Source organism: Perognathus longimembris, chromosome 10 (assembly GCF_023159225.1).
Source record: "Perognathus longimembris pacificus isolate PPM17 chromosome 10, ASM2315922v1, whole genome shotgun sequence".
Lineage (NCBI taxonomy): Eukaryota > Metazoa > Chordata > Mammalia > Rodentia > Heteromyidae > Perognathus > Perognathus longimembris.
The window spans coordinates 30,589,465-30,602,743 of NC_063170.1; the positions used below are offsets into that span (position 1 = coordinate 30,589,465).

At 34.7% G+C, this 13,279-nt stretch overlaps 1 protein-coding gene across 1 annotated transcript; it reads left to right on the forward strand.

Annotated features, from left to right (window-relative positions):
• The first annotated feature begins 10,928 nt into the window (after window positions 1-10,928).
• LOC125357996 (olfactory receptor 4K15) lies at window positions 10,929-11,936 on the forward strand. Its single transcript, XM_048354830.1, has one exon. The coding sequence runs from the start codon at window positions 10,962-10,964 to the stop codon at window positions 11,934-11,936; it is 975 nt and encodes a 324-aa protein (XP_048210787.1). The 5' UTR covers window positions 10,929-10,961.
• Window positions 11,937-13,279: the final 1,343 nt, after the last annotated feature.

Sequence of the window (13,279 nt, forward strand, 5' to 3'; positions counted from 1 at the left end):
GTGAATTCCAACAGAAGGAAGAGTCGATGAAAGTATAGTCACTCAGCTAAAGAATTTGAGAGAGAGCAAACAAAATCAAATCAAGGAGGTGAGGAAGTCCATACACGATCTAAAACAAAGCTTCAAAAGAGAGATGGAAGCAATAAAAAAATGACCAACTAAAAGGAAGGGAGATTAAAAAAATACCATAAAACTGAGCACCTCATGGGGGGAAAGGGAAAGGGGGAAAATGGAGGGGGTATGAGGGACGAGGTAACAAACTGTACAAGTAATGTATCCAATGCCTAACGTATGAAACTGTAACCTCTTTGTACAACAGTTTGATAATAAAAATTTGAAAAAAATACCATAAAGTCTTGACACCAGGTTAAATGATGCAGAATATTGAATCTCCAGAATTGAAGACAATCTAGACTTTATAGAGAATGAACAAAAAAAAATATTTAAAAAAAACCTCAAAAAGACAGATTGCTTCAGGATCTCCACAATATAATAAAAAAAAGCCCAATTGTATTTAAAAGGGAGTAGAGAAAGAAGCTAATGGAATAGGAAATATATTTGACAGTATCTTAGCAGAAACCTTCCCAAATATCCCAAAGGATAGGCCCATACAGATAAAGAATCTTTTAGATCCCCCAAAAAGACCAGAACAGAACAGAATTCAAAAGAAATTTATAGCTCTGAGTGTGTACATTGAAAAATTGGAGAAATTTCAGTCCAATAATTTAATGATGCATCTTAAGTTCCTTGAAAAAGAACAGCAAGCCAAACTCCAAGCCAATAGACAGAAATAAAAAATTAAATTAAATCAGAATTAAACTAATTAGAGTCCAAAAGAACTGTAGATAAAATCAACAAAACAAAGAGTTGTGTCTTCAAAAAAATTTACAAAATTGACAGACCCTTGGAAAATTATACCAAAAAAAGAAGAGAACACACTGAAATAAAATATATCAGAAAGGAAACATGACTAAAACAACCAAGGTTCAGAATGTTGATATGCCCAAGTTAAACCAAGAAGATCGAAACCAACTAAATAGAAGCATATCAAGTAATGAAATAGAAATGGCAATAAGAGACACCCCCATCCAAGAAAAGCCCAGATCCAGATGGATTCACAGCTGAATTCTGCCAGGCCTTAAAAGTAGAACTCACTAATACTCTTCAAACTCTTCAATGAAGTTGAATGTGAAAAATTCACTGCCAATTTTTTTCTATGAAGCCAGCCTAACCATCATCTCCAAACCAGACAGGGACTCATCAAAGAAAGAACTATAGACCCATTTCTTTTATGAATATTGATGCAAAACTTCTCAACAAAATTCTACTCAATTGACTTCAACATCTCATCAATAAAAGTATGCTGTATGATCAAACATGCATGCCAACGATGAGAAATGTCGCCTGAAATCAGAAAAGCAACAACTGGTGTATAAGCCTCAAAAATATTTAGGAATATACTTAACCAAAGAAGTGAAAGGCCTCTATGATGAAAACTTTAAAAAACTTGAAAAAAAATTAAACAGAGCTAAGAAAGTGGAAAAACCTCCCATGCTCCTGTATTGGAAGGATTATCATTGTGAAAATGCCAACAATGCCAAAGGCTATCTAAAATTCAATGCAATACCCATTTGTATCCCAACATCATTATTTAATGAAATAGAGGAAGCAATAAAAAAAATTCATATGGAACAATAAAAGACCCCAAATAGCAAAAACAATCCTTAGCAGGAAGAACAGTGCTGGGGGAATATCAACACCAAACTTTGAACTATTACAAAGCTATAGTGATAAAAAAAAAAATCTTGCTACTGGCAAATGAACAGGCCTGAAGACCAGTAGAATAGAACTGAAGACCCAGAAATGAAACTGAAGACCTATGGCTACTTAACAATCTTTTATAAAGGAGCCCCCCTCCACCCCCAAAAAATACAGGATGGAAGAAAGACAGCCTCTTCAACAAATGCTGCTGGAAAAATTGTTTAAACACCTGTAGATAACTAAAGGTAGATCCTTATATGTCACTGTAAACTAGAATCAATTCCAAATAGATCAAAGACCTTGAAGTAAAAGCAGATAGCCTGAAAACTTTGCCAGAAGAAATAGGAGGAACATTTGTGCTCCTTGGCACAGGATGAAACTTTCTTAATAAAGGCCCAGAAACACAACAAATCAAAGAAAGGTTGGATAAATGGGATTGCATCTGAATGCCAAAGGACATAGCATGCAAGATAAATAGAAAGTCCACAGACTAGGAGAAGATCTTCACTGGCCTTACAACAAACAAGGGCCTTGTATCTAAAATATACCTACAGCTCAAGAAATTAAATACTCTTAAAACAAATCCCCAAAGAAACAACCACCCCATTAATAAGTTGGCTTAAGACATAAAGAGACTTCTCTGAAGAGCAAATAAGAAAGGCCAATAGACACATGATCAAATGTTCAACATGTCTGGCCATAGAAGAAATGCAAATCAAAACAAAATTGAGATTCTGCTTTACTCCAGTTAGAATGGTTATTATCAAGAAAACTAATAACAACAGATGCTGGCAGAAATTTTGCTAAAAGGGAATGTTACAAAGCTGCTATTGTGAACTCATTCAACCACTCTGGAAAGTCATATATCATTTCCTCAAAAGACTAAACAGAGACAGAGATCCCATGACCCAGCAATGCCACTTCTATTATTTATCCAAATGATCACAAACAATGCCGTACTAAAGCTACCAGCACAATGATATTTATTGCAGCATTATTTACTATACTTAATATATAGAACCAACCTAGATGACCCTCAGTAGATGAATAGGTCAAGAAAATATTGTATATGTACAAAATGGCATTCTGTGCTTCCATCAAAAAGAATGACACTGCCCCATTTGTTAGAAAATAGAAAGACATGGAAACAATCTTACTAAGTGAAGTGAGCCAAACCCAAAGAAATGGATTACATGGTTCCTCTCATTGGTAATAATTAGCATATGTCTAGGATAGCCCTAGAAGAGGATCACTATAGCTTGATAGCTATGTACAAATCATCATATAAGATCTTTTTTTAAAATTAAGTTTTATTGAAAAGGTGATGTACAGTGGGGGTACAGTTACATCATGTAGTGAGTACATTTCTTGTCATATTTGTTATACCCTCTCTCATTTTTCCTTCCCTTCCCTAGTTCAGGTAAGCCTATATACAATATCCAGTGTACCAAAATTATATATAGTAACCACATGGGGTATGCCAAAGGAAATTCACCTAGTACATTAAATGTAACAACCACAATAAAATCCTCCTGTTTCCCTCTCTTGGAGTTCACCCTGCTCAGCCTCATCTTATATACTCATATGCATATAGCTGTTGAGCTACTGCAATTCTCTGTTAGTTCTATCCTAGACTTTTTATGTTTGTTTGGCAATTATTTGGGTTAACAATCATATATCAAGGAGACCATTCACCTCTGTTCTTCGTGTTCCAGGCTTTCCTTGCTCAACATTATTTGTTCAATATCTGAACATTCCCCTGTGAATACCAATATTTTATCATTTCTAATCCCTATGTAGTATTCTATTGTATACAGGTACCACATTTTTTGATCCATTCATCTGTAGTGGGGCATCAGGGTTTTTTCCATAGTTTGGATATTGTGAATTGTGCAGCAACAAACATGGATGTGCAGATGTCTTTATGGTATCCTGGGACCTGTTTTTCAGGATAGATGCCTAGGAGTGGTATAGTGGGTTATAGGGTATGTCGATACTGAGTTTTTGAGGAACATCATATTGTTTTCCAAAGTTGTTGTACTAGTTTGCACTCCCCTCCAGCAGTAGAGAATGGTTCCTCTTTCTCTGCATCACTTCCAGCATTTATTGTTGCCTGATTTCAGAGTATAGGCCATTCTAACTGGAGTGAAGTGGTGTCTCAGGGTTGTTTTATTTGCATTTCCTTTACTGCCAGGGACTTTGAACATTTCCTCATGTTTCTTTGCCATTTTTATTTCTTCCCCTATGAAGTCTCTCTTTAGCTCCTTGCCTATTTAATAATTGATTTACTGGTTGTGGAGGGAGTTAGTTCCTTGAGTTCTCTGTAGATAACGGTATTAGGCCTTTGTCTGTTGCTGTGCTGGTGTCTATATGGTGTCTATATGGTTGTCTGTCTTTCTAATTTAGTGGCTACGTCTTTAGCTGTGCAGAAACTTTTTTATTTTATAGTAGTCCCATTTGTCAAGTCTCTCCCATATCTATTGTGGCCTTGGCACTTTATTCAGGAAGTTCCTGCATGTGCCTATAAGTTCTAGTGTCTTTCCTACTCTGTCCTTCAGTAGTTTCAGGGTTTTATATCTGAGGTTGAGGTCCTTAATCCATTTTGAGTTGATCTTGGTGCATAGTGATAGGCTAGTGTCCACTTTGAGTTTTCTACATGTGGCTGCCCAGTATTCCCAGCACCAGTAGTTGAAAAGGCTATGTTTTTTCCATTGTATGTCTTTAGCTCCTTTGCCAAATATCAGCTGACTGTAAGTATGCAGATTTATTTCTGGGTCTTTTATCCTATTCCATTGGTCTTTGAATCTGTTTTTATGCCAGTACAGGGCTCTTTATGTTATGTTGGCTTTGTAATAGAGCTTGAAGTCTGGTATTGTGATACCTCCTGCGCTGCTTCTTTTGCCTAGAATTGCTTTGGCTATTCTAGGTCTTTTGTTGCTCTATATGAATTTATGGGTTGTTTTCTCTAATTCAGTGAAGAATGTAGGTGGGACTTCGATGGGGATTGCATTGAATTTGTATAACATTTTGGGAAATATGGCCATTTTCACTATATTGATTCTGCCTACCCATGAGCATGGGAGGTCTTTCCATCTCCTTGTGTCCTCTTTGATTTCCCTTTTTAGATTTTTATAGTTCTCATTAAATAGGTCATTCTTGTCTTTGGTTAGGTTAATCCCAAGGTATTTTATTCTTCTTGTAGCTATTGAAAGTGGTATTGTTTGTATAATTTCCTTTACTGCTTGTAAATTTCTGGTGTTCAGGAAAGCTGCTGATTTTTGTGGATTGATTTTGTAACCTGCTTTGCCAAAATGGTTTACTAGTTCTAGGAGTTTGGAGACTGAGTTTTTGGGGTCCTTCAGGTGTAAGATCATGTCATTTGTGAATAAGGATAGTTTGATTGCTTCTTTTCCAATGTGGATCCCTTTGATGTCCTCCTCTTGCCTTGTTGCTATGGCTAGGGCTTCCAGCACTATGTTGAAAAGAAGTGGGGAGAGTGGGCATCCTTGTCTTGTTCCTGAGTTTAGAAGGAATGGTTTCAATTTCTCCCCATTTAATATGATATTAGCAGATGGTCTGTTGTATATGGCTTTTATTGTTTTGAAGAATGTTCCTTCTATTCCTATTCTCTCCAGGGATTTCAACAAGTATTGCTGTTTCATTTTTTCGAAGTCTTTTTGGGCGTCGGCTGAGATGGCGATGTGATTCTTGGTCTTAGCTCTGTTGATATGGTGAATTACATTTATTAATTTGCGAATGTAAAACCAGCCTTGCATCTTTGGGATGAAGCCTACTTGATCATGGTGCATGATTTTTTTTTTTATCAGTTTCTGCATTCTGTTAGCTAATATTTTGTCGAGGAGCTTTGCATGTGTGCTCATAAGTGTTATTGGTCTGTAATTCTCTTTTTTCTTGGGTCTTTGCCTGGTGTGGAGATGAGTATAATATTAGCTTCATAGAATGAGTTTGGGCTAGCATCCTACTTGAGCCACAGATCCATTTCCAGCTTTTTATGGTGATGAAATGGAGTCTCACAGACTTTCCTGCTTGAATTTGCTTTGAACCACAGCCCTCTGATCAGGATTACAAGAATGAACTACTGGTGCCTAGAAAAAATATATTTTTAATTGCAAAAATAATTGTCATCCTAGAACACTATATGCACCCAAATTCTTCTGAAACAAAAGTAAAATGTAATATTATCTGAGTACAAAATCTGAAAGAATTTTCTATAGCTAACTTACCAAGTGAGAATTTTTAGAGAAATTTCTTGAAGAAAAAAGTCATCTCAGGTGGAAATATGGATATACATTAAAGTATTAATACAGTAGAATAACAGATATGTAAGCACAAAGTTCTTCCGATATATTTTAAATCCTTCTAACTGATCATTAAATGCCCAAAGGAAAAAAAAAGTAGTATAATATTCTTGTTTAAATAAAAAAAATGCAACGTGGCATTTAAGCATGGAAAACATAGCAATAATAAATAGTGACAGAATATTTATACTATGATTAAGTTTATACATATGCCCTTATTAAAAACTAAATTTAGGAAAAATACTTAGTTTAGATGATGCTATATTTGTGGCTCAGTGGGATGCTCTAATATATTTGGGAACCTTAGAAATAGATATTTAGTGTAAAATCACTCAATAGGAGATCCAAGAGAAAATATATGTTAAGCATCAGATAGTGTGTGTATGTGTGTGTGTGCACGCGTGCATGTGCATGCACACGCGCATGCATCCATGCTCATATACACATCCAGTACTGAGGTGTGAACTTGGAATCTCAAGCTCTAGTTTCCGTGTTCAGGTGCAGGGCTCTACCGCTTGTTCAGACAGAATTTTTAAAGGAATAGAATAGGAGAGATATGAAGGACAGGTTCTCAGGTGCATTGTCAAAAAGATATTTAGGAGTTTTGTAGCCACAGCAAGCAGAGAAGAAGTAAAAATTCCATTAAGTTCTAATTATACATTCACAAGGTTCCACCCCATGAAGGGCATTGTGCTTAAGTGAAAAGGACATTGCACAGTAGACATAGACAATCCAATTTGGGCCAAGTCACAATCCCTTTCAAGAACTCATTTGACTAATGTATACACTTAAGACATTGAACTACAATACTTGATTTTTCCTCTCCATAGTAGCACCACAATTATGTGAGGCCATAAGAAGAACCACTTTTTTTTGCTTTTTGAATTCAATTCTTCTTTTTTTTTTTTTTTTTTTTGGCCAGTCCTGGGGCTTGGACTCAGGGCCTGAGCACTGTCCCTGGCTTCTTCTTACTCAAGGCTAGCACTCTGCCACTTGAGCCACGGCGCCACTTCTGGCCATTTTCTATATATGTGGTACTGGGGAATCAAACCTAGGGCCTCATGTATATGAGGCAAGCACTCTTGCCACTAGGCCATATCCCCAGCCATTGAATTCAATTCTTGAATGATGAACAACCTTAGAGGAGAACAAAATATAAGCTTCACACAAGAGCATTTTTCTCCTATTAAATTGAAATAAGAAGTGAAAATATTTATAGTTAAGTTTCTTTACTAGAACTACCCTGTAGGATTCAGTTTTTCTGTTATCCCACTGCCCTAATCTGGGATTGTGGTCTTAGAAAGAAGGCACATGAATTGGCCATATGTGTTTTCTCAGCTGTGTTTTGCTCATTGTTGTTTTGGTTTTGTTTACATCTTCACTGTCACTTTTCTACATTGCTCCTAAAGTAGACATAACTAACCAACAAAATTACTTATTGACTTCCTATTCACCGCATATTCATTTGCCAACAGGATAAAGAATTTCTATTAATCATGCTGTTGGTCTGTCTGGGAAACTCTCAAGATAATGCACAATAATTACTGTAAATGAAGACTCTCACGCAATTATTCCTAATAAAGGTGACTTCTGTGATTTCAATTTTCCTCTGGGTCTCTTGGTCACTGCAGTCCAGTGACGTCTAAGTGCTGATTGGTTTCTAATAATTTTGATAGCTTATATCTGTGTGGAGAGATACTGACACTTCCAATTGTGAAAGGTGAAAAACAAAGTTTACAGACATGGGATATCTGTCTTTTTCCTTCATCCACTGGCTTCTGAAGAATTGCATTTCTCTTGGTAGGTATTAATGTTCTTAGACCCAGGATATGGATAGTGTTATTTTCTCTACCTACATGTTAGAAGAGGCTGAGTTGGGAAGTAATATTTTCCTATGACAAGTAAGTGAATAATTTGCACTTAAAGCTGTCATATACACTAGGAAGTAGTTTTTTTTAATGTGACTCTAGTGATTTATAATTGTCTTTATGTCTAGAGGCTTCTGACAGTATTGGTAGCCAACTAGTGTGCTACTATTATGAACAAAAACTCCATTTAGTCTAATTCCTTGGCAGAATTTGGAAATAGAATATTTGTTTAAAAACATAAATTTTCCTCTCCTTAGTCATCTTCTTTTCTTATTTCATATTCCTGGTTGCTATAAGTGGTCTCCCTTCTACTTGGATTTAATCCCCTTGAAGACAGTTAAAAAAAAAAAGACAGTTCATCTTGACTATGGAAATCCTGTACATATTTAATTCTTTTTCAAAAAGTAAATTTTGCCTTACCTCTACAGGGATTCGGAGACATGGAAGTAACAAATAAATTCTTGCCACACTACAGAGTATAGATATCCCTACTTTTTATTTTATTTCAGGTAAGTAAATAGTTGCCTCTGGAATATTTCAGGATTCACTTTTATATCTCTGATTTGATTTGAGAGGAGAATGAAGGAGCAAGAATGGAGAAAAGCTTGTGAACGATGTGGGTCTGATATAGTAGAATTTTATGATCTCTGTGCACTAAACTTTTATTTGTTATATGTATCATTGTATTATCTGAGTTGTAAATATTGGAAAAACAATAATTTGATAGAATTTAAAGAAGGAAAAATCTGAGTATCAACTAGCCTGTTCTCATATGGCATAAAGTAATTCATTTTCTAATATAAAAATGCAATATTTGTCTTTATATGAACGCATCTGATATTGATTTTTTACGTCAGAGCATACTATGTAAAAGTATCAGAAAATATCACATTAAGAATGTGAGTGCATATATGGTTAATACAATTGATCGGATTGCTCACCCCACATTCTTTTTAAGAAACATTTCAAATGTCCATTTCAAGGCAATATGTTAAATTATTAATATTTGAGGATTTTGAGCACTGAAGGCTGAAGGAGCTGTCTGGTGTCTTCAGTCTGACAGTTGTCCAACGACACAGTTGTTACTTTAACACAGACATTTTGCATAATCGTTTTGTATCCACTGCATGTAAGTTAATTTATTGAGCATTAGAAGATAGCTCATTTTATTTATTAGTAATGTACTCGGGAAAGAACTGAATTAAATACATCAACTTCTCTGGATAAGCAAAACATTATTATTAGTAGTAGAAAATAAAATTTAGGGAAGGAAGTAATAAACTTAACTATCTATTACCAGTGCAAAATATCTTTAAAAAAAGCACTTAAATACTTTAAAAAGTAATTAACTTTAAAATAATTTATATAGGGAATAATGTTCATGATGCCCACTACTTTCATTACAGGTACTAAGAAACTATGTTCTTAATTTCTTCAACTTGCTTGATTTTTTTGCCATGTAAAATGGGGTCTTTTTTCTGAAAGCTCCAACAATCCAGAGACAATAAAAGAATACAGATTGGAGAAAGACTTGAGAAATTGTTGATAAATAATTCTTGTGTTGTGCTGATTTTATCACATACTTGAAGCATATATTTTACTAAGAAGTCTTCTGTGCTTCCAACTCTCTTTCACGCTATAGCACAAGAAGGCCTCCCTATCTGTAGTTAATGTTTGGTCTTTCTCATACACTGCACATGAAACAATATTAGCTAATTTTATTGGGTATTATTTCTTTTCTTATCTGGAGAACTAAGAAACCTCAAGAATTCAGAAAAAATTAGGTTTCTAAAAATAATATGATGATTCACTGGCTCTCCATATATGAATTTTACCTGTAAAATTCCACTTGTTAAACTTTTTAAAAAATCATGGACTCACACAGTCTTTGATGATAAACGAATTAATTTTTCAAAGGATGGGTTGTATAAAAATTAAGACTTGAAATATAAAAGTGAATCTTTGAATTTCATTTCTGGTTGTTAAAATTATGCATTATATTCCTTGTCTTAATTCTGGTGAAATTCTAGGAGAGATTAAGAAACTTACAATTATATTTGAGGAAAACATTAGCACCAACATATAAAAATGCTTTAAAATCAGAAAAATAAAAGGCAAAAAGTGGCATACACGAAGAAAGAATTTTCAAGTTCAAATAACCAAAAGTTCCTTTTAAACTTATTTTCATATTCTCATATAAATTTTAAGATCTACATATTTTATACAAGTAAAAATTGCATAAAATAGTAATTTTAAAACTAGAACTGGCTAAATAATACAAAAGAACAAAACACTTTTGCTCATGATTCAAATTTCTTTATATTAAAAATTACTTAATACATATAGTCATCTTTTACAATTATAATTTGTAAAAAGCTAAATGAATCAAATATTTATAACCTAATAAATTCTTAGTGGTCATTGACAGCAGTGCAATAATAGTGAAGGAAATAATGCAACAAATTTTTCATAATCAGAGCTTCTAGTTTGAGCTGCATAGCATTCAGAGGACTCTGAAAACCCTGATTATTTACTTTGTCCAATAGTTTGAATTTCTGTTAGAAATTTAAGATAAGATGAGATAAGATGCAACAACTATAGGCAATGATTACTTCTTAACCTCGCCTGTATAAATATAATGAAAAAAAAAAAACTTTCTGTTCTTGTCCTCCTTTCATAGAAATTATTGAGCTTTTTAAAACACTTCTGTCACGACAAAGGCCCATTCCACACTGATGGCACACATCTTTGTAGTCACACTGTTGTGTGGAGCTTGTGTTTTTTTTCATGTGTGCCTGATTTTAAATTTTGTCTACTGAGAGTCATACAGGATTTTGTTGTACTTTGTATATGATTTGGAATATTTCAAGCAAATCCGAGGCTACAGATATAGACATGAATTCAATTCTAGAAACCTAAGGTATGGTAGGGAAAGCAAACCAAACTTACTTTATTGATTACTATTTATTTTCCTCCTCTTTAGGTCTCTGATTATAAGTTTCTTACAAAGTCAATGAATGAGGCGAATCATTCTCGGGTGACAGAATTTGTGTTGCTGGGACTCTCCAGTTCCAAGGAGCTCCAACCTTTTCTGTTTCTCATATTCTCAGTACTTTACCTATCCATATTACTGGGAAACTTTCTCATCATCTTGACTGTGACCTCAGACTCTCGCCTTCACACTCCCATGTACTTTCTGCTTGCAAATCTCTCCTTCATAGATGTATGTGTTGCCTCATTTGCTACCCCAAAAATGATTGCTGACTTTCTGGTTGAACGCAAGATTATTTCTTTTGATGCCTGTCTGGCTCAGATTTTCTTTGTTCACCTCTTTACAGGAAGTGAAATGGTTATCCTTGTATCCATGGCCTATGACCGCTATGTCGCAATATGTAAGCCTCTCCACTATATGACAATCATGAGCCGTCAAGTGTGTATTCTGCTCGTTCTCATATCCTGGAGTGTGGGCTTCATCCACACTACCAGCCAGCTGGCATTCACTGTCAACTTGCCTTTTTGTGGTCCTAATCAGGTTGACAGTTTTTTCTGTGACCTCCCTCTAGTGACAAAACTAGCCTGCACCGACACTTATGTGATCAGCTTATTAATAGTTGCAGACAGTGGCTTTCTTTCACTGAGTTCCTTTCTCCTCTTGGTTGTCTCCTATACTGTGATACTCATCACAGTGTGGAATCGCTCCTCTGCTGGCATGGCGAAGGCCCGCTCCACACTAACTGCTCACATCACCGTGGTCACGCTGTTTTTTGGGCCATGCATTTTCATCTATGTGTGGCCTTTCAGCAGTTATTCAATTGACAAAGTGCTTGCTGTATTCTATACCATTTTTACTCCCATTTTAAACCCTGTTATCTACAGTCTAAGGAACAAAGAAATGAAGGCAGCTATGGCAAAACTGAAGATTCGATATCTGAAGCCTGGTCAGATTTCTGTACCTTTAAGAAATATTCTTTTACCGGAAACAAAGTAATCTTACAAAGACTGTTGCCATTTTATTTTTGTTTCTAGATATTTTCAAATAGAATTGTTTTCATGATACAGCCAATTTTATTTAACTCATGGAGTTATATCAATAATAATAATAATAATGGAATTTAAAAAATAAAATCTTTTATGTCCATCTTTGATTTTTATTTCTTGTTGTGAAATATAAATTATTTCTAAAATAAAAGATTTTTGGCTTTCATGCCAATTTATACTTACTAAAATATAAATACACTGTGTCTTGTGCTGGTATAAAATGTATTATTCACACCCCAATTAGAAAAATTGTTTTTATCATTTGCCAACAAAGGACTGTCTGTTGTAAAACAGTTTAAAATCACATACCTTGAAATCAGTAGTTACTGTTATGTCCAGTTCTGTGTTTATCTTTCATTTGTCATAATACAGTATACTATGGCTACTGAGTTCTGACTCAATTAAACACTGATTGTGCTTTTATTCATTTTAGTATATTTTTTATTTTTTTCCATCCTTGGGCTTGAACTCAGGGCCATGGCATTGTCCCTGAGCTTCCTTTTGTTTGTGGCTATCACTCTACTACTTGAGACACAGCGCCACTTCTGGCCCTTTCTGTTTATATGGTACTGAGAAATTGAACCCAGAGCTTCATGCATGCTAGGCAAACACATTACCCCGTAAGCCACATCCCCAACCCTGTGCTTTCATTTTAATGTGTCTTTGCACCAAGCTTTTCCGGATATGTAAACTATAGGTACAAGACATCAGGTTACATGGAGATATTTCTGATAAATAGGAGACACACATACTCAGTTGAAAGGCCAAGGATACTAGGAGCAATATTCTATTTTTTATTTCAATGAATGAAGTACTTCATCTTACAGTAGAATACTAACACTGCTGAGAAAATACTAGGTGAACTTATTAGGGCTTGTGTCATTAGGATTACCCAGTATTTATCATGTCACAATTTCCAGTAATAAATAAAAAAACAAAAATATGTTATCTATTATATTTTTAGTTAAAAATTGAGGCAGGTCCAAACATCTCTCAAGCCGGAAGAATTTTTAGTCATTACATCATTTTCTTCTGTTACATAAACACCTCTCCTTTAGCACAATTTTTTTGATTCATCTTAAGAGTTGTTCACCAATTGCCTGAAAAAATACAAATTTTTGTTTATCTTTACAGTGAAAGCTAACAAATATGTTACTGAAATGACCCCATACAAGTTGTTTAGAATCTACACTGGTAAGGTAAATTGTGTTTCTTGTGAATACCCATGAACATTTTATTTGATTATCGACATTTGATACATAATTATACTTAGGGGAAAGTAAACATAATTTA